Source organism: Brachyistius frenatus, unplaced genomic scaffold (genome assembly GCF_029030835.1).
Source record: "Brachyistius frenatus isolate BFR_SWC_R1_liver_20210118 unplaced genomic scaffold, ASM2903083v1 Contig_149, whole genome shotgun sequence".
NCBI classification, from domain to species: Eukaryota; Metazoa; Chordata; class Actinopteri; family Embiotocidae; genus Brachyistius; species Brachyistius frenatus.
In genome coordinates this window covers 226,431-248,015 of record NW_027210748.1, presented here as the reverse complement: position 1 = coordinate 248,015, position 21,585 = coordinate 226,431, and the positions used below count along the sequence as shown (strand labels likewise).

The window sequence follows — 21,585 nt, the reverse complement described above, 5'->3', positions numbered from 1 at the left end:
CCGTGCATCCTGGAGGGAGACTCGGTAGCCTCGGCCTGCTATTATCCCTCCAGTACACCTGTTCAATAGCTTTACGCATCATTACTTAATACTGCTACTTTATATTTGCAGTCCGCTACATCTGTCTGACAGGTAAAGGGACTAGGTACGTTGCAGAAATACACAACAAAACACAACTGTATTGTTGCATCATACAAAAATCTGAATCTGCAAAGTCACTAATTAATTCTCTGAGAAGTGCTGTAAAAGATTAGAAAGTAGCTCCAAATACTGTTTATTACAAGCCAAGTGAAGAGCGAGTGTTGCAGGAGAATGAGACACAACACGTGCAACTTCAGTCATTCCATGTCAAGATTTCAATTCACCCACATTTTATTACTTGTGTCTACAAATGCACTAATTTAACTTTTTGGTTAATTTTCTGAGTTTTTCATCAAAGTAAGAATAAGGACGTAAGTTTGTCTGCCTGCCTCACACACCGCTGATCACAAATATCTGTCTCGGACAGCGGTTTTCATCCTGCAGCATCTATATTTTAAGGCATTGTCTGCTCTCAGTCAGCTTTATTCTCCAGGCATGTCAGAATTCCTTCGAAGTCTTCACTACATATAATCATATGAGTCTGGACAGACACGGATATAAACTGCAACTCGACTGGTTGGCAAAGGCAGACAACTGTTCCTTATGCATTAATGTGTGAGCATCCTAGGCTAACACAAGCTTTGAACTGCTTTGTGTTGGGTTGTAATTGATGATACATTTTATTTGCTGATTATGTTTTGTTTGATGGATTAATTGTTCGGTCAGTCAAAATAATCTGAAATGAGAGTCAATATAAACCCAAATTTACAACTTTCTAGACATGAACACAGACACGGGCATCAAAGATTTTAATTAAAATTTAGCAAATGTTTCAAAATAAAGTTGGTCGTTGGTGAGAAGGAGGGAAGGAAATAGAAAAGAGGAGACAATCATGACCAGATAATCTGATCTGTACACTTTTTAGGAGATTATCCCACCGGGTTTTATGATCATTGTAAGGCATCAGAAACTTTGGAGCTTGTACTAGTTTATTGCAGGAAATGCATAAACATTCTTGAAGAAATTTTATTATAAGGGCAAACAAAAACAGGAGTAAAGAGGGATACTGAAGTGTGAAAGGAGGCAGGCAGTAGATGCTTCCAAATAAGAGCAGGACTGATGAGTGTCGGACGTATTGAAAACTGCAGTTGTTAACCACCTCCAGTAGATGGCAGTAGCACAACGTTCAGGACGCCAGCTGCCCTTAAAATCCCAGAGAAGAAGTCGTAGAGGAAGAACGCCCATTTTGCTCCCAGTGTTCGCATCGAAGTGTGCTGAATTATCAACAGACTGAGGAGGACAAAGAGCTGCAATGGACGGGTAAACGGGCTTCTATCACTGATCACCTTCCCCCGCAGCTCTGCATGGGGCGTAGTCGGGATGAGCCAGGCCCTCGGCTTCGGTTGAAGACGTGCTAAATGTTAGCTGCGCTGTAAACCTTGATACTGTGGACTGAGAGGAACATGACGTTAGCGTGCTAACGACAGCCAAGCAAGAAATGTGCTACTTTGATGTTGTCGTGTTTGTACGGAGGTGTCAGTTCACGGAAGAACAAGGTCCAAGAGCAGAACTAACGACCATCTGCGTCTTCTCACTTCGGCGGCGTTAAAGTGAGCGAGCTGTCCGTCAAAGGCAGCAACCGAGATCATTTTACTACGAACCTTGTGTCGAGGGTCAAATCCATGTTGACGTTAGCTGGCTTCATTAATATAGCTAAGACTGCGTGTAATTTAGGTTTGAAGTGGTTTTATGATTAATGGGGACCGTTATTGATGATTATTAAGGCTTTTGTAAGCTATTAGTTATTCGTGTGTTATTAATGAACCGCGTCATGCAACCTGTCACTCGGTGCTGCGAGCTTAGTTTCAACTGAACGGCTCCTTTGTCTGCAGCTTATGTGAGCGACACGCAACCTCTGCAGGCTCGTTGTTTACAACTTAGCTATTTATTTATAAGAGCAGATGCCTGAAACGTGAATGCATGTCCTGTTTGTGCATTCAGAGACACAACGACATGTAACATTACAGAACAAAGAGTGAACAACGGCAACGACCAATAACACAAACTCCAGTTTGGCTCTTAGGTTGGTTTTAAAAGTCCCTTTGAATCACAGTGATGAATATAAGATGTATTTATGAGGAATCTGTTGCTGTGTTGTAAATGTTGGCAGCGACAAAAGGGGATTAAATGAACCAACATCAGTGCGTTGAAGCATTGTTGAATATGTACACGTATGGAACTTTTAATTGCTGTATATAGCCGGTCCATATGTCATGATATAATTAAAAGCCATCACAACAAGGTGACACTCATTTATCCGTCTCACTTGGATGAGAGGAGCTAGAATCTGACAAGTGATCAGAATCTAAAATGAAAACCAAAAACTAAAGGTCTAAAAAGTGCAGATGCATTTCAACATTCACACTGTATGATTTCTCTTTAAAGCTTTGTAGGTTTCACCACCAGTTGCATCTGTACAGATGGATGGCATGTGGGTTAAGACTTTACCAGAACCAGAACCTTTAAAGTTTTACCAAACTATAAAACTGTGAAAACAGTGTATACAGTATTTGTACGGTGTTTAGAAAATGTAAAACTCTGACTGCCAAGACATATTTTCTCTTTTCCTGATCTTTAATCTCTTCTCTGCATTCTCTCTGTTGGCAGTGATGTTGCGGTTGGTGTGAAGGTGAGCTGCATTACTTATCTTTACCTAAAAGCACATGTCTGTATGATATTATCTACCTATATCTATCGATACTATCTGTATGTAAAGAACATTTTAACTCTTCATTTTTTTTTATTTTTTTTTTTTCCAGAGAGGCTCAGATGAGCTCAACATGTACGGTAGCAGCCCCACCTCAATGACTGGTGAGTTCATGAGCATGAGATTGAAAGAAATGGAGCTCAAACACCTGATAACTGCATGTTGTGTCTTATATCCTTCATGTGTCAAGGACATGAGATGATGGCACCAAAAAAGAAAAATGTCCAATTATAAGAAAAGAAAGAAAAGCAATATTTTTCGGGAGAAATAGAAAATTATATTGTCGTAAATTATTTGAAAGAGATATGAAAACTTTTTTTGCATGTTTTATTTAGAAATATATGTTAACATTAAATGTGTGGGTAAAGATGTGGAAGTAATTAAATTATACTTAACAGCTCTTTTATGACTTACTTAGGAATAGATTTAACTTTCTGGGTGTGTAAAGTGACATCATTTACATCTGGAGGTCTGCAACTAATGATTATATTCTCAATTTAATATTTGGTCTTCTAAAGTAATATAATCAAACCGCTTGTTGTGCTTAACAAGTATTTCAGGGGCCCAAGTATTCAGAAGCTGAATCAAAGTAATGTTGGGAATCTTTGCTTGATTTATGACTGTAAAGACAAGTTGAGTCATCAAGTCATTGCTGATTATCTTTTCTATGCATGAAATAATAGCAGAATCCTGTGTTGTGTCATATTTAAAATATTTGTGTGTGTGTCTGTGTGTGTGTGTGTCTCCATGTTCAGCGAACGGCAGCGACAGTAAGAAACAGCGCCTGGATGAATCGCCTCCCTCCAGAGTCCTCCACATCAGAAAACTTCCCAGTGAAGTGTCAGAGACTGAAGTCATTGCTCTGGGACTTCCCTTCGGAAAGGTCACCAACATACTGATGCTGAAGGGGAAAAACCAGGTAAACTGTGGCAAAACTCCCATCAAATTATTATTATTATTATTCTAAAGAGAATAATGTGGTCCTCATTAGGCTCCATGCAAGACCATTTATATTGTTTTTCCAAACTTGTCTCACTTTTTTTTCTTTAAGATTTGCTGCTAATATTAGCTGTTCATGAAAATAGCATGAAATAGTAGCAGAATCCAGGCTCCTAAAATTACAATGTGAGGCTGCTTATTCTGCTTTATTCACCAAAGAGTGAAAAGAATGTCACTCCATTCAGCTTCAAATCCTGCTGTTAGACATTCAAATGACAGTGTATGTTGGTCAGATGAGAGTCGGTGCTATTACATCCTTCAGATGGAGATGTTACTGTGAGAGGCACGACAGAAGGTAAAACTGGACAACGACCTGCATGGAGACCACGAGACAGAACTTTCCTAGAACCTAAAACATGGGGAAAAAAACCTCTGGAAACAATGATGAGAATAACGGGATGAGCTGAACGTACACTTTGCATTACATTTTCCATACTAAGGAGAGAAAACTCGTGACCATATGTGTCGTGCAAGACTGATATTTGCATGAAGCTCGGTGTCCTGGAGGTGATTGGCTAGGTTGAACTGGCTCTATCTTTTTCAGGCATTTCTGGAGTTGGGTACCGAGGAGGCAGCCATTACTATGGTGAACTACTACACAGCTGTGACACCACAGGTCTGAAAGGTTTATTCACTTTGTACATAACTAATACTTTCTGTTGTAGTTGTAAGGCAGTAAGTGACTTGTGTGATCTTATTCCTTTAAGGTGAGAAACACTCCTGTGTTCATCCAGTACTCCAACCACAAGGAACTGAAAACAGACTCGGCTCTGAACCAGGTATACACAAACATGTATTTGTACACTGAACATTGTTCTTCAACCAACCCAGCATTAGGTTGATGTACTCCTTCGTGGCTCTTCTCCACCTGTTTCCTGTGTTGTTCCCTCCCAGCGGGCCCAGGCGGTGCTGCAGGCGGTGTCAGCAGTTCAGGATGGAAGCTCTCCCTCCTCTGATCCAGGAGTTTTGGATCTAAATCCACCTCCCAGCCCCGTCCTGCGAATCATAATCGACAACATGTTTTATCCTGTGACACTGGATGTCCTACAACAGGTAAAACCTGAACACTTAGATCCTCCAGTCTGATTGGTTTACACAGCTCATGAACAAGTTTGACCTTTTCCATCATGTTAAGGCCACAAAAAAAGACTAAACAAAGAAATGAACATTACATGGATGATCTCAACCCTTTCAGATTTTGTGTGATGCCTTTCAAAAGTCCATATTAGTTGGTAACTCGCATGTCCAGGGTTGCAGCAGTACAATATGGTATGAACGTCGGTGATTGTCATACTGTGCTTCCTTCTGATTAGAGAATCTCCGCCGCAGCTTGCAGACCACATCTCCTTCCTTCCTCTGTCACACTCAGTAACTGATGTCACACACACACACATATTCAGCAGAGAAAATGGGACTGATTATATCACTGATCCACATCCTCTGAAGAAGTACTTTAAAAGCAGCAGTGTGGGATTACTTTAGATGTCCTAAAAATTAACATGGAGTTGTCCTCAAGGACAAATATACAGTTTGCAAAGAATGTGGACACAAAGTGGCTTTCAGAGGACATAAGTGAGTTAAAGGTTGAGACAGGATGAGTCGGGCTGCCCTGTCACGCACCTTCAGTCAATTGGCAAATGTTTTGATAATTTTTTTCGACAATTGTTTGTGACGGCAAATCTCACTATTTTTACAAACCAAATAATCAATCAATTATTAGAGAAAATAATCATCAGACTAATCTATGATGACATTAATCATTAGTTGCAGGTGGATGCAAAATAGTTCAAAAGAGCTCCACCTCAACAAGTACAACAGTCAAATCCTACTTTTACATGAAAGTGTTTTATTTAGAAAATAAATACCATATAGAGGATTATTATCCAGTTATACTACAGTGAAAACTCGAACCGGTGCAGCACTACATGTATCTATATAGCTTCAACTGTAATGTTACAAAAATGTATTTCAGTGAACTCAGTTCAAGCTTAACCATGTTTCTGCACTTTTCTCTATAAATTTACCCCCCCCCCCCGCAGATCTTCAGCAAGTTTGGGACTGTAATGAAGATTATAACTTTCACCAAGAACAACCAGTTTCAGGCTCTTCTGCAGTTCAGTGACCCTGTCAACGCACAACAAGCTAAACTGGTGAGATCACACATAAATGAAAACTATGACTCATACAATAGTAACCTGAAGAAATCTAGGTTATTATGTTCGCATTCATTTGTTAAAGCTTTGATGAGTTTGTTTTGGCTCAGACTGACTGATATTCACTGTTAGTCTTTGTTGTCATCTCAAACCACAAAACTGTCATTGAAAATCTTACGGCAACCATAGCCTTTATCATAGCCACATACTTTTACTCCATATGATCATTATTCAATTCAATTCAATTCAATTCAATTTTATTTCTATAGCGCCAAATCACAACAAAGGTTATTTCATGGCACTTAACACATTAAAGTCTTTACAGCAAGACTTTACAACATTATACAGAAAAACCAACAATTCAACAATTCCCACATAATCTAGGAGGAAAAAACTCCTCTTTAAGGGAGAAAAACCTCCAACAGAGGGAAGAAAAACATCCTTTAACAGGAAGAAACTTCCAACAGAACCAGGATCAGAGTTGGACGGAGCATCTGTTAACAGAACCAGGATCAGAGTTGGGCGGCCATCTGCCTCAACCGTTTGGGGTGAGAGGAGAGCAGAGAGAGAAAAGGACAGCATAGAGATAGAAGAGAAGAACTGTTGGTGGAGACGACAATCACAGAGCAGAGACATGCAGCTCCATGACGGGACATCTGGAAAAGAAAGAACAGAAACTACGCGAGCGAAGGAACTGAATGGAGAGACATTACAGTCCGATAACTTTTTAGAAAGTACTTAAGAGCCATATTATTGAATTATTTTGTCCCCATCCAGGTTAACTCTGGGCTACACTGGAAGTTAGCTGGCTCGGTTTACATTTATCCAGCCAGTGCAGAAATGTCACTCAGATGTGTTCCTAATATTTTGTCCTTCCAATTTAAATGAATTGGCTTGATAAAATATCAGGAACACCTGTTAGTAAATATCAGTTCACTTTAGAAGCACCACAAATTACAGTTTCCAAAATGACTTAAAATATATCAGCACCTCTCTCATTCAGATTGATTAACCACTGAACATTAATATCCTTTTGAGGGGATTATTTATTGTTGGGCTGTTATAATATATGTTATGATTCACCTGTCAGTGGTTTTAATGTTGTGGCTGATTGGTGTGTACTGTCTGAAGCAATAATGACAACCTCTGTTTTTATTTGCATTTATCTGTAAAAAGTCGTCAGGCTACCATTCCTTAATAATAATCATACAGTTCGGCAAACAAGACAGTTTGAAACACAAATATTAAATACATTTGAATTTGCTAGAATAAGTTTTATCTCAGAGAAAGGAGGTGCACCAGTCCACAGATCTCCACCCACTGCCAACACTTTTCAATCAAGACACTGATCTACAGGATCAAATGCAACACTAAGATCCAGCAGTGCCAAAAACGGAGCTTTCGCCCACATCAGAAGCATTTATTATGTCATTGGAGACTGTTATTTTGACAAAAAGAATTTGTCTAAAATATTGTGTGCGGTCAGGACAGCATTGAACAGCTGTTTAACAACTTTCTCTAGAAATTTCTGAGATAAAAGGCAGTTTAAATATTGGCATTTTGTTTTTAGGATAGGATGGATCGATGTTAGTTTTTTTTTACATAAGATGCTAAACAACTGCATTTTTAAAATAAATTGTGACACATCTAGATTGCAGGGAGATATTTATAATAGAGACTAGGCATTGACCAATAGACTCGCATACAGTTTAGGCATTTACGTTGGTCAGATATCCACAGGGCCTTAAGTAGGACCTGTGCAACCCACCAGCTCCAAAAGGGATTTGCAGGAAAATAGGAGATAAGCGATCTAAAATTGATGAGTTGGATAGGTCGGAAGGGGAGTGAAAGAAGGTAGTTTCTTTATCAAACGAAAAAGTACCAAAAAATATTAAACTAAATATAATATCCGTTTTGGCCTCTAAGGTGCACTGACAGCTATTATTGGCATAAAACAGACTGGATGAAAAACATTTAAACAAAAATCTGTCTCCCTTCTTATCCCTGCTGCTGTAGTCTCTGGATGGACAGAATATCTATAATTCATGCTGCACTCTGCGGATAGACTTCAGTAAACTGGTCAACCTCAACGTCAAATACAACAACGACAAGAGTCGAGACTACACCAGGCCTGACCTTCCCACAGGAGACGGAGAGTCAACCAACAAGGATCATTCTCTATTGGGTAAGTACACCTCTATCTTCATCTGCCTACACAACATCCAATCATATGACCCTCCAGGGTATCCATCCTTCTCTACTATCACACTTCAAAATGTCTGATGTCAACAAGATTATTCAGAAATAGCACGCCAGTTTCAAGTAAAGCAGGGTTCATTCATGCACTTTGAATAAAAGACATCCTCCAGGTCATTCTTTTGCCAGTCGTGCTGCTCAATCATGGGCTCGCCTGAGAGCAGGAATGTGAAGCTAAAGACAGGTTGAATGGGAAAGACACAAGATGGCTGAACCACTCTGATCAATACATCCTCACCCTTTCTGTTTAAAATCCACTGCCACATTGTCATCACAACTTGTATAGGAGAGTTTCAGAATTAGAAAAATTATAGCAACTTGATGAAAACCAGTATTGCCACTATTTCCAAAACTTTGTCTTTACCACGTCACACCTCAACAGACATGCTGGCTCTGGCTACCAAACATCACACAAGAAATAGAGAAAAGGTGATACAGGCGTGTACCCTAAACATAAACTGTATATACAAGTGGACCTGGCTTCCGGGTCTGAAAATGGTTCCGATGCAGAAGTGTCTTAAGCTGCAATACCAGCGAGTGCCACTAGAGGTCGGCTCCAAAAAGCCTCCGGCTCCATAGACTCCCATTCAACTTCTCTCATCAAATCCAAAGTGAATAAAATGTGTCCATCAGTTATCTCGGTGTTGTTAGCTAAAGTCACTCCTTCTTCTTAGTTTTCTGGAGGTCCATCTGAAAATAATCCCTCATTCATTAGAAAAGAAGATTCAAGAAGACCTGTTTTTGGGGGCGTGTCTGTTTGATTGACAGGCCTGCGGTGCAGTCAGGTTACAGCTATCGGTGGGCGGGACGTAGTATTGTCAGGTTTCCAATCAGATCGGTCAGATCCACCTCTGGCTCCTCCCCCAGCTCATCCAAATATGGTCACTTCCTGCTCCAAACCGCTCCGAACTAGCAAAGATGGTGACGGACAGAATCTGAACTGGAGGATTCATAACGTTCACAAACCAACGATGACATCACTGATGGTTGCCGCTTGGTGAAACCAGGCAGTTTTGCATCGTTACAATTTTTTTTTTTTAATCTCGTACCTGCATTTGAATCGGTTAGAAGCCAGAAAAATGATTTTTTTTTTTTTTTTGACGCTATAAAATCTGATTTGTTTAATGTTTTGAACAAATGTTTACGTCTTCTGACATATTACTCATTCAGGTTTTGTTTTATGTGATATTTGTACTGCTGGTTTGGATTGTTAGGTGAGATCAGTGTTTTGTGGTATAAATGTAGTTGTCATGTCTTGTAGGTACCCCGTCTGGAGCACTAGCTTCCTACTCCAGTGGAGGAGGTTACTCATCTTCTCTCTCCCTCTCGCAGGGTGGAGGTACTTATCCTTTTCATTTTTCTCATTTAGTTTTTCCATCAGTCTGTATCTGTTATTTCATGTCCTGCTGCTGCCCTGTCTTTTGTCACGTCCTACTCTGATTCTCTAAAAGCTGGAAAATAGGTTGGTTGATATTAAGCCAAATCAATACGCGAGGGAAATACTGGCCTCAAGATTGATGAACAACTGATCATTATAATCATTTTGTAAGCAGATGGGTGCAGTGCAGTGTCCTGTGTTACATACAGAAAAAAAATGTCCCTTTGTGGGATTAATAAAGTAACTATCTATCTATCTATCTATCTATCTATCTATCTATCTATCTATCTATCTATCTATCTATCTATCTATCTATCTATCTATCTATCTATCTATCTATCTATCTATCTATCTATCTATCTTATTGTGCAGTGAATGGCTTTTTTTCCTGCTACTCTGCAGGAAGTCATAGCTTGAACTAAATATAATGAGCTGTCAGATGTTAGATGTTAATATTTAACTGTCTGCACAGGACCTCACGATCCTGTATTAGCAGAACCTTAGTTTAAACTGCGGTTCTTCAACTTAACTAGATTTAATTTTTCTTGTGAAAAAGTCATCTGTTGAAGGAAAATCTGTGCTTTATTTGTATTTGCTGAGTTTTAATAGTATTGTTATTGTCATAAAATCACTGTTTCATAGGACATGAGATTGCTTTAGTTTTTTATTAAAATGATGTTGAAAAGATCATCAGCCCTCTGGCTTGAAAGTGGAGTAACTGAAATGTAATTTGGCGTCATACCATGGCACTAAGCACATCATCCTCTCTGATTTGTTTCAGTTTTTCACCCTTCTGATTTCCATGCATGTATTTCTATGCTGTAGTACACGAGGTTAATTGTTAAACAGTATTCAATTTCTGCTGCAATATTTCTGTTGAATAGATAGATAGTTAGTTTGTTTGTTTGTTTGTGTGTTTGTTAATCCCCAAGGGGAAATTATTTCACTATAGCAGCATTTATAGGTACAGGAAAGCGATAAGATAACAGTAAAAAAATATTAAATATAAAAATGCACAGTATATACAATAAATAGCATAAAATTGAATAATTAAAACTAACTAAACAATAGTGCAATGTTTCTTTGTTGGTTTTTTTTGTTTTTTTTAAACACACGAGAAAAAACAGATATTGTGTTATTGTTGTGTGATGGATTTTGCCAGGGGTGAGTTATTGTACAGTCTTATTGCAGTGATTAAAATCTTTTAAATCCATCAAAGAGGGAGTAGACATGTTCATGCTATTATATTAGTCCAGTGTTGGTCTTTGTAGTGTTGTAGTTTTAAGCTCTTAGTTTTCTGCCTTCCTAACAGGAGCCATCAGTCCTCTGAGCGCTGCAGCGGCGGCAGCAGCAGCTGCAGGTCGTGTTGCTCTGTCCGGGTCCGGAGTGTCCGGGGTTCTGCTGGCGTCCAACCTGAATGAAGAGGTACACTAACCACAAGCACAATTTCACTGTGATGGAGTGTGATTTCCTGTGTGTGTGTGTGTGTGTGTGTGTGTGTGTGTGTGTGTGTGTGTGTGTGTGTGTGTGTGTGTGTGTGTGTGTGTGTGTGTGTGTGTGTGTGTGTGTGTGTGTGTGTGTGTGTGTGTGTGTGTATGGTTTATATGTTCCCAAAAAATCCCCACAGACGGCTGAACGTGGGGGAACTTGTTTTTCCACAACAAAATGTTCTGGTGTGTGTGTCTGTGTGTGTATATGTGCGTGTGATTCTCCAGATTGATTTTTTTGCTCTGTCACAGGTCCCAAACTTGAATGTCCTACAATATTTTCAGCTACTTTTTGTCTGACCACATGATATCTGTCTATCGAATCTGTAAAGTTCTGTTGTGTTTCTGAAGCCCAGCCTTTTCTCTGTCATGAACACCTACATACTTCTATATTTTGATCTTAGATTTCTTTATTCTGTCTATTTTCAGTTTATTTCAGTAAATGTGCACCGACTGTCTGTTTCTCTACATCTACACTGAATATTTTACTGTGTGTTCCATCTCTCTCTCAGATCCTCTTTGTCTCTGTCTTTGTCCCTGTCTCTGGTCAGGGGGACTCCATTGTGGAGTGGTGGTTTTCACATTTCTGGCCCCCTCTGGTAAAGTCTTGGTTCAAGAGCTGCATATCCGCTGTGCTATAAAAGCACACAGTTCTCTCTGGCGACCGATTAGCTCGAGAGCAGCAGCTCAATACAATCCAGTGACTACTTGGTGGTTGAGTGTGGTGTGGCCATTCTTCATTTTGTGAGTGCTGAATCCATGAGATGTTTTTCAGCCACTAAATCTACAACCCCGTTTCAAAAAAGTAGGGACCCTGTGTAAAATGAAAATAAAAACCGAATGCAATGATTTGCAAATCATGTAAACCAATGTTTAATTGAAAATAGATCAAAGACAACTTATCAAATGTTCAAACTTTTGAACTGTGTGCTGATAACAAGCTGGGTGGTCCCTCTCCTCTTTAGCCTGGAGGATGCAGCATCCGTGATTTACAAAAAGAATTTCAAGTATTGATCCATCAGACCTCAGGACAGTTGTCCACTTCACCTCAGTCCATCTTCAATGATCTCGGTCCAGAGAAGGCGGCGGTGTTTCTGGATCATGTTTCTATCTGGTTTCTTCTTTGGAGAGTTTTAACATCATTTGTGGACGCAGCGATGAACTGTGTTCACAGACGATGGTTTTCACAAGTGTTCCTGAGCCCATGCAGTGATTTCCACTCCAGAATAGTGTGTTTTTAATGCAGTGCTGCCTGAGGGCCGAAGATCACCACCATCCAATATTGGTTTCCAGCCTTGTCCCTTGTGTTCAGAGATTTCTCCAGATTCTCTGAATCTTTTAATGATTTTATGAACTGTAGATAATGAAATCCCAATTTCTTGCAATTTTACATTGAGGAACTTTTCCACAGTTTTTCACCGAGTGGTGAACCTCTCCCCATCTTCACTGCTGAGAGACTCTGCCTCTCTGGGATGCTCCTTTTATCATGTTGCTGACTTGTTGCCAGGTAACCTGATTAGTTGTGAGATGTTCCAATGGGTGTTTGTTTTAGCTTTACACAACTTTTCCAGTCTTAGCATCAAATTCAAAATGAGCATATGTTTTTCATAAAACAATTCAATTTCTCAGTCTCAACATTTGATATGTTGTCTTTGTTCTACTTTCAACTAAATATGGGTTTAAATGATTTGCAAATGATCACATTCTGATTTTTATTTACATCCCAAATGTTTTGGAAATGGGGCAGTAAAACAACCGCCAGCGATGGATTTTGTGTCTTATTTCCAGCACAGGCGCATCTGAGCTGGACAAGTGGAAGTTGTTGGGTTAGTTTAGCTACTGTGTGCTGTGGCCTTTCCATCTACAACATAAATGTTTCACATCTGGAGAGGGTCCTGATTTTTATTTTGAATCTTGACTCTTATCTCAGCAATGGACACAGTATAGTGATCATCCCATTCAAGAGGGATGGCATTATATAATGATGGTTCCTGTGGGATGTTTGACATCCTGCTGAATAATTATTATACAACGGACATTATTTTGTCAAATTAGTTTGTGTTCCGTGATTAATAGTTTTGTAAATCCTCCTGGATTTGAAGTTTTATTGCATCACAAAGGACTTTTTTATGCCATTAAAGTGGTTAAATTGAAGTTGCATTGTTGTTTACTGTCGGTCGGTCAGTCAGTCTGATCTGCCAGTCATGGACAGTAGTTGTTCAGGCTCCTGACACCTCCAGCCATCTGCTTCATGGTGCTGCCCCCTTTTGGTTTGATATCTCCTGACACACCTTCTTTCATTCACTATTTATTACCTATTTTGTTTCTGTATTATTTTCTACCTTCCTCCCAGCCTTTCTTTTCCTCACTGTTAATTGCATCCAGCAGGGAGTGCGTGTGTGTGCGTGTGTGTGTGTGTGTGTGTGTGTGTGTGGGGGAGGGGGGGGGGTGTTAACCAAACTGGAATAAATGTGTGTGTGTGACTTGGTGTGTTTGTGTGTGTGTTTTTGGAATCGAACCAGCAATCATTCAGACTCCGTTGATGTTCCACTGATGCTCTGTTTACTGACCTCTGCTTTGGTTTTTGTCCTCCTTTCCTCCTTTCTCCCTTCCCTGCCTCCTTTCTTCCCTCCTCTGCTCCTCCCTTCACACTTTATTTTCTCTTCATTTGACCCTCTTTATGGCCATACATTGTGTAATGTAAAACCCCCTCCACCCCCACCCCATGTACGTTTACCCTGATGTACTGTTGTTGGGTTTTTTTTTTGCCTCCCCTTCCTCTCCTCCATCTTCACTTATCTTAATCTGGTCCAAACCCAACATTCGCTGCTGTTTTGACCCCCTTTGACCCACTCCCCCCAAACTCTCCATCTTTGCTCCACCCCTCATCATCATGGAAAACATCACCTCCCCCCTCGTCCAACGCTGGGCGGTCTGATCTCTACCTTCGTCTCTCCTCTCCCTCCTCCTCTGCTCCTCCTCTTCCTGTCCTCTGCTCTGCGGTCTCTCTCTCTAAAGATGGTCACGCCTCAAAGTCTCTTTACCCTCTTCGGTATGTTCAACCTCTACTATTCTATCTGTATATCTCTCTCTGTTAATCCAGTTTTGTTCACTTTCTTCAGTGATGTCGTGGATACTCCATTCCTCTATATCTCTCTATTTCTGAGCTTTTCTCTATCATATTGAACACTGCAGAGTTAAGATCTTCTTCTGTCTCTACATCACCAGAGCAGTGAGTCTGACAGTCGGTTCGGTCAGTGCATCACTTAACTGATGAGGACAAAGACACCAAAATCATTTATGTGTTGTCAAAACTCCATAAAGACTAAGTCTTGTCCAGAGTTTGTAGATCGGGTCTTCAGGTAAAATGACATGACTGACTGGGACCTCTGTTTACATACACTACTACTGAATATCATCTGTAAAATGTATCTTCATTTGATAACAGTTAACCTAAAACCACAATACGACCTGCAAAATATCACCTGCACATCTGTATCTAAAACCCCGCGCCACACTTTCCTCATTCTCAGTTTTTACAAGTCTGTCTTGGAGCACATTGATCACCATATGAGCACTGAAACAGGTATTATTATTATTTGTTGTCACCATTCCACTTTTGCATTGTGCTCATTAAAACGTCTTCCAACCGCCCCGAGCATCACACATCAAATCTTTACAAATCTCTTTATAAATCCTGTCAAATCTTTTAAACCTTTTCAGTATGGGATACTGTTTCCAGAACAGACCGTCTGTGACTGTGACCGGTGCTCAAGAGTTTTATTTGGTGATGAGACTGCTTTATGCCGTAATACTTTCAGCACAGATTCTGCTGACAACATCTTTTGTGGGAAAATTGTGGGAATTTTTTTTAATTGCAAGCTCCTGCAAACTTTGCATGTATTGCTTAAAAGCAAACTATTTTAACAGTGTTTTCATGGTGCAGGTCAGGAGACTAACACGAAGAGAACTTTGGAAGATATCCACTTCTGAAGCATCGTCAGATTCAAATCAACATTTGAATACACTTTGTTTTGATTGATTGAGTGTGTGAGAATGTGAGTGACTTGGCATCACTCACATCAGGAAGGGATTATTTCATGACTAGTACAAACATTACAACCTGCTTCAATGTGAATATGAGCACCTGAGTGTTGTTTTAAGACAGACTTGAAAAATCATGAATGTGTCCTTTAAACGCTCTCAGAAACTAGTCTGCCAGAGTTTGACTGATTTTAAGCCAACAACAGATGTGCCAACAACAGATGTGCCCCCCTGCAGCTGCTTCACAATAAAAGCTGCCACTGAAAATATTTTTATGTAAAGCAGCTGCGGTTCGCAGTGGCAATAATTTGCACAACATCCGGCCTCATTAGAGCTGCGAAGGCAGAGCAAAAACAAATAGGAGTCAATTTTCTAGATAAAAGGAATGTGCAAGGGTTTTATTCTAATAGCAGGTTTAGGACTGGATCAGGTGCCCCGTTGGCAACATGCCTGATTTGCTCTGGTGCTCGCACCCCTCTTACCTTCATGTTTATTCGTGAAGAGCAGTGTAGAAACCATTTCATTGATGCAGGTTTTCTTTGTCATTCTCTTAATACTTTAACCATCAGGTTTATTTTAGTGTTTATGTTCTCACCACATTAATGCTTCAGTTGATCACGACAGTGCACTGGTACTCACTAAGATGCATTCCAGCTGTAAAACCTCTGCACCTCTGTCTCTTTTGCCTTGTTCTCCGAACTGTTGTAATCCAGTGCAGTCAAAGGACACCTTTGCTTTTTATTCTACAGCTGTGCAGTCGGGGTCACCTGCCAATCAGTCACCTAAAGCAAACCAGAGGATTCCCATTAGTCTGTCAGCTAGCCCAACGATTTTTACCCTCACACTTATTGAACTGCAGGATTTCCACAGATCTTTCAAAAAGTAAAAAATTCTCTCCATTAAAATCTCTTCTTTGTGCATTATTGGTTTTATATCCTGTCTTAGGTTAGTGCACATCTGCTTCGGTAAAAGTGTATTTTCCTTCCGCCACTGCCCCTTTATAGTTTTTCATTTTTTAAAACCGGCTAGTCTCTGAGTCCTGCTCACACCGCTCAGGCTAACCGGCGTCACATCAGCTGCTCCGCTCTCATAACACAAAACTGCTCAGTTACACAGAAGCATTTGATTGAGTTTCTTGTGGAAGTTAAATGGGAAGATTCCATCTTTTCTTTCCATTTGTTTTCTAACACTAACTTTATTCCTTCCATCCTTCACACCTCTCCTTTTTTTTTTTATCTTCGTCGGCTCCATCTCTCCTGCTCTGTCTGTTCTATCCTCTGCCTCGTCCTCTCCTCCACCATGCTCTCTCTCTCTCCTCCTCTCGGTCTCTCTCTCTCTCTCTCTCTCTCTCTCTCTCTCTCTCTCTCTCCCTCTCCACCTTCAGGGGTCTATGGGGATGTTCAGAGGGTGAAGATCCTCTACAACAAAAAGGACAGCGCTCTGATCCAGCTGTCTGATGGCAACCAGGCTCAGCTTGGTGAGTTCTGGATCGTCAAAATAAAACTCATTTGCATTGAAATTGAGATAAATCCAGACATGGTTTTATTAATTAAGATGATTGTATTATTATATATGAAACATTTGTTTCGTTTGTTTGTGGAAGAGAGTGAAAGTCAGGACATGAATGTAAATACAAATCAAAGAAAACTGCTCTTTTAAGTGAAGCTAAAAATGAGCTTGTTGCTCACTAGAATCAGGTTCAGGTCTTAAGGTTAGAAAATCACAGCTGTGTTCGTCACTTTGTGAAGAACAACTTAATGGACATGGTCTCTGTCTCAGATAAATGTCGGGCTTTCAGACTTCTCACTTGGCCCTGCTGTCTATTTTTCCCGTCTGCAGCAATGAGCCACCTGAACGGTCAGAAGGTGTTTGGTAAAGTGATGAGAGTGACGCTGTCCAAACATCAAACTGTGGCTTTGCCCAGAGAGGGATTGGATGACCAACTACTAACTAAAGGTGAGATGATATCTGAATCATGGAAGGCAACTTGGTAAGATCAGGGTTCCCACGATTCATGGGATTTTTAAAACTCTTTTCCAAATGGGGAAAGTCAGGGAATTTGATCATTTTTTGGGGCCAAGTAATAGAATATCAGGGAACTTTGGTTACATCAGCGTGACTCGGCCTCGTGGTGTGTGATCATAATTGTAATCATAATTCTTGTCTGCTTTTCTGTTCATTTTAGGTAATTTAATTTTTGCTTTTTAGGCAGGGATGTTGACATTTGACTTTGAGTGTGAACCCTGTAATATCTTTGAAATGGTTTATTATGATTAATGGATATTTTTCTGTCATTTATATTCTGTTATGTCACAAGTCTGTTAAACTGTCAAAGTTTTAACCTAAAACGTAATTTCTGTTGTTTCACATATCCCTGATCCTGTTCGGCCTTCAACATGTACTGAGGCATTTCACATTTTTAGTAAAGAATAAGAAAAAGAAGTGAAATCAGACTACTAGTCTTTGCATGACTATATTAATAGAAACAGGAAACCATTACAAAATGGCGACTGCTGAATTGAATAAAATGTGCTTGCCTGCTGCACAAGAATCTTCCAGGCTTGCCTCTGTGCTGTGCAGCCCACTGCACATATTTTTAGGAAAATTTAGCAGCAAGGTTGAGTCGCAGGGCCACACCCACCTCTCTTAATACATCCATAAACCAGTGGGAGTCTGACTAGGAGCAGCTTCCTGTAGCCAATAAAACCTGAGTGGGCTCATCAGGAGCCTCAAAGAGACAGGAGCTAAACTGGATCAACTGAGGTGCTGCATAGAGGCAGTATAAAATCTAAAAGTTGGGCAGAAATATACCAGTACAACCAGGACATGTGCACAATAACCCTTTCCAGTTGTGATGGTGCCTGATGAATTAAGTCAGTAATTTTCAGTGATAGCAGCCACATTATTCCAAAATTAAATATTGCAATATACAGGAAGCACTGTTTAATATTCAATTAAATTAAATTTATAAAGCGCCAAATCACAACACGGCTTATTTCATGGCACTTAACATATTAAAGTCCTTACAGCAAGACTTTACAACATTATACAGAGAAACACAACAATTAACAATTCCCACATAAGCCAGGAGGGAAAAACTCCTCTTTAAGGGAGAAAAACCTCCAACAGAGGGAAGAAAAACTCCCTTTAACAGGAAGAAACCTCCGACAGAACCAGGATCAGAGGTGGAGAACATCTGTTAACAGAACCAGGCTCAGAGGTGGGAGGAGCAACTGTTAACAGAACCAGGATCAGAGGTGGGCGGAGCATCTGTTAACAGAACCAGGCTCAGAGGTGGGAGGAGCAACTGTTAACAGAACCAGGATCAGAGGTGGGCGGAGCATCTGTTAACAGAACCAGGATCAGAGGTGGGCGGAGCATCTATTAACAGAACCAGGATCAGAGGTGGGCGGAGCATCTGTTAACAGAACCAGGCTCAGAGGTGGGCGGAGCATCTGTTAACAGAACCAGGCTCAGAGGTGGGCGGAGCATCTGTTAACAGAACCAGGATCAGAGGTGGGCGGAGCATCTGTTAACAGAACCAGGCTCAGAGGTGGGCGGAGCATCGGCCTCGACCGGTTGGGGTGAGAGGAGAGCAGAGAGAGAAAAGGACAGCATAGAGATACAGAACATGAACTGTTGGTGGGACCGACAATCACAGAGCAGAGACATGCAGCTCCATGACGGGACATCTGGAAAAGAAAGAACAGAAACTACCTCCAGAGAAAACTCATCTTCTTAAACTGTGTTCAAAGAACATTCGCCCTGTGTATCAGAAGCCGAATGCATTTTATTTGGAGACCATTAAAGGATTGTAAAGAAAGACTTCAAAACTTTACAAGTTTTGCAGATGATCCAGATTTGTGAGGTTTGAGGTTGGACTATCCATAGTGAGGCTTCATTCAACCAGGATTCTCAGTGGATCTGCTGATACTATTTTATTCATTAATGTCAATAATTTGTCATTGGACAGATTTCTCTGGCTCACCACTCCACCGCTTTAAGAAGCCAGGATCCAAAAACTTCCAGAACATCTTTCCTCCATCAGCAACGCTTCACCTCTCCAACATCCGGTAGCACGACCATTAAACATATCAGTCACATTACATTCTTTGTGTGTCAGTGGTGACTTTTCCATCATGCTGCTTTGGTTGAGAACCTTTTATCTTTGTGTGTTCAGGGACGGAGTTGGAGAGGATGATCTTCGCCTTCTGTTCTCGAACAGCGGAGGAACCGTCAAGGCCTTCAAGTTCTTCCAGTAAGAACCACTTCACCTTGAAGCTCTTTCTGACACAACAGATGTCTGCAATTTCTATCCTGAAACTTTTTTCTTACATTGATGCATGTCCTCCTTTTGAAAATAAAGAAGACATGATCTGTGAACTTCTCTGGTTACTTCCTGTAATAGCCTGTTGCCTGTTTCTGCTCTGTCCTCATCAGGGACCGTAAAATGTCCTTGATCCAGATGTCATCAGTAGAGGAAGCGATCCAGGCTCTGATGGACCTTCACAACTACGACATGGGAGGGAATCACCATCTGAAAGTTTCCTTTTCCAAGTCCACCATCTAACCGTCACACTGAGCCCCTCAAGGTTAAGATCTACGACGAGTGAAGAAGTCTCTAGAAGTCATTTGTCCTCTTTTCAACATTTTCTGTGAATAGTTTTCACTTGAGAAAGTCCAAATCCCACAAAGTGATTTTGTTGACCGGTAGGATCAGTTCTTACCTCAGTCCCAGCCCAAACGTGGTTCTGCTTTAAACCCAACAACATCTTAAAGAGCAACTAAACACCAGCTGAATTAGTAAGTTGTTTGTTTGTTTTTTTACCTCTGGTGGTTCTGTAGAAGTGGGACATCGTGTTGGGTGTGGTGACGGTGAATAAGATGTGAGACCTGGTCCGGTGTTAAGATACTCTTTAAAGCAGTAAACACTTTTTTTTCATGGAAATCACAGCTCAATGCAAATTTTCAGTTTTCAACTGCAAGATGATCAGTCGGTGAAGCAGTGTTCTGGGTCTTCCTGGGTTTTCTGTTGAGGTTTGAGTTCATCCAGTGACTGATTTGTCAATTTTCTCTTCATTGTGTGGCTATTTTAACTTTCTAACCATTTTTTTGTGCTCCCCAAAAAATAGTCTGTTAACCCCAAACTAGTGTCGTTCACGTAGACACTCATCACCAGTCATTCTGTCACTCCTCTTTGTCTCCAGTTATTAGAAGAACTCTTTTAGACACACACGTCCATCGTGCAGGTTCACTCCTTCAAATCTCATCCTGTTCATTTCTGCAATTTGGTGCATTAAAATAAAATCTACAGCTACAAGCACGCAGGAGTGATTGCTGTTGTAGGGCATCAGTTTAATGTTGCAATCACAATAAAACATGCTCACGAGCAGATTATATGATTTCACATATTCAGATATTCGCACAAAATATGGCCTCAAACACACATTCAACAACTGCGATTTGTACATGCAGCTACGAGCAAGCAACAAAACACAGGAAGAGGAAAAGAGTGGCTCTTTCTTTAACGAGCTACATTAAAACAACCTGCAGCTTTCAAAATGTTTTTGAGGACTTCAATACCCAGAAATCCTCAAAGAAAATGTAGCTGTAGAGTCACACTTTGCTCATTTTGCCATGGCTGAACAATCATTTTGGAGCAAGTAAAGTTTAGTCTCCTTTTTTCTTTGGGAATTTGAAAAGCTTTTTGGGATTAACAGTCATCCTTTGAAGCTGGAGATGCTTGTTGATGACAGTTGAAAATCCCTGAAATGTCCGTCACGATCCCGATTCAAAGGTAGATGTTTCCCTGAAGAATAGAACAGTCGGACATTTACTGTTAAAATCCTCCATATACCCCCCCCCCCCCGCCCCCCCAAATCCCCCCCCACACACACCCACACACTCACACACACATCCCCACACGTACCCACCCCCCCACACACACACACGCACCCACCCCCGCAATGCACACACACGCGCGCACACGCACGTGCACACACACATACACGTGCTCACACACACACACACAATCATGCTCATGCTGTCTGTTAAGGTTTCAACATGTGATTGTGGTGCTGGTCTCTGCTCTCTGGTCTCAGAGACCTGCAGGGACCACAGTTCAGCCTTCAGTCTGTGACCTGGTTTCACTGTTGACTCTTCTGTCTTTGAACAGAGTATTTTATTGGTTGTTGTTGTAAACCTGTAAAAACAGATTATTTTGTTAATCAGTTTTAAAAAGGATGGAACCTGTTCTGTGTGACAGTCGGATCAGAGATGCAGAGAAGACCGACTCACTGTTTCATCTGACGTCATCTCTAAACTGGCTTTTTATTTTTCACTCCTGTTCTTACTTGTAGCTGCAAAATGTTATTTTTGGACAGTTTTTTTTCTTTTTTCTTTTAGGGTACTATTGTAAAT

The 21,585-nt window shown here is 40.6% G+C and overlaps 1 protein-coding gene across 2 annotated transcripts; it reads left to right on the top strand.

Moving 5' to 3' along the window:
* The first annotated feature begins 1,310 nt into the window (after positions 1 to 1,310).
* LOC138631103 (polypyrimidine tract-binding protein 2-like) lies at positions 1,311 to 20,678 on the top strand. Of its 2 annotated transcripts, none has more exons than XM_069715855.1 (17): positions 1,311 to 1,401; positions 2,749 to 2,770; positions 2,901 to 2,952; positions 3,604 to 3,767; positions 4,392 to 4,463; positions 4,555 to 4,626; positions 4,742 to 4,900; positions 5,887 to 5,997; positions 8,017 to 8,185; positions 9,518 to 9,595; positions 10,947 to 11,059; positions 14,140 to 14,173; positions 16,550 to 16,642; positions 17,005 to 17,121; positions 19,139 to 19,238; positions 19,346 to 19,423; positions 19,606 to 20,678. In XM_069715855.1, exons 1-17 carry the CDS (start codon positions 1,394 to 1,396, stop codon positions 19,733 to 19,735), a joined length of 1,572 nt encoding a protein of 523 aa, XP_069571956.1. In that variant the 5' UTR covers positions 1,311 to 1,393; the 3' UTR covers positions 19,736 to 20,678. The 2 variants fall into 2 exon arrangements, with proteins under 2 accessions (XP_069571956.1, XP_069571957.1); XM_069715856.1 differs by lacking the exon at positions 1,311 to 1,401 and adding an exon at positions 1,408 to 1,691.
* The last annotated feature ends 907 nt before the right edge of the window (positions 20,679 to 21,585 follow it).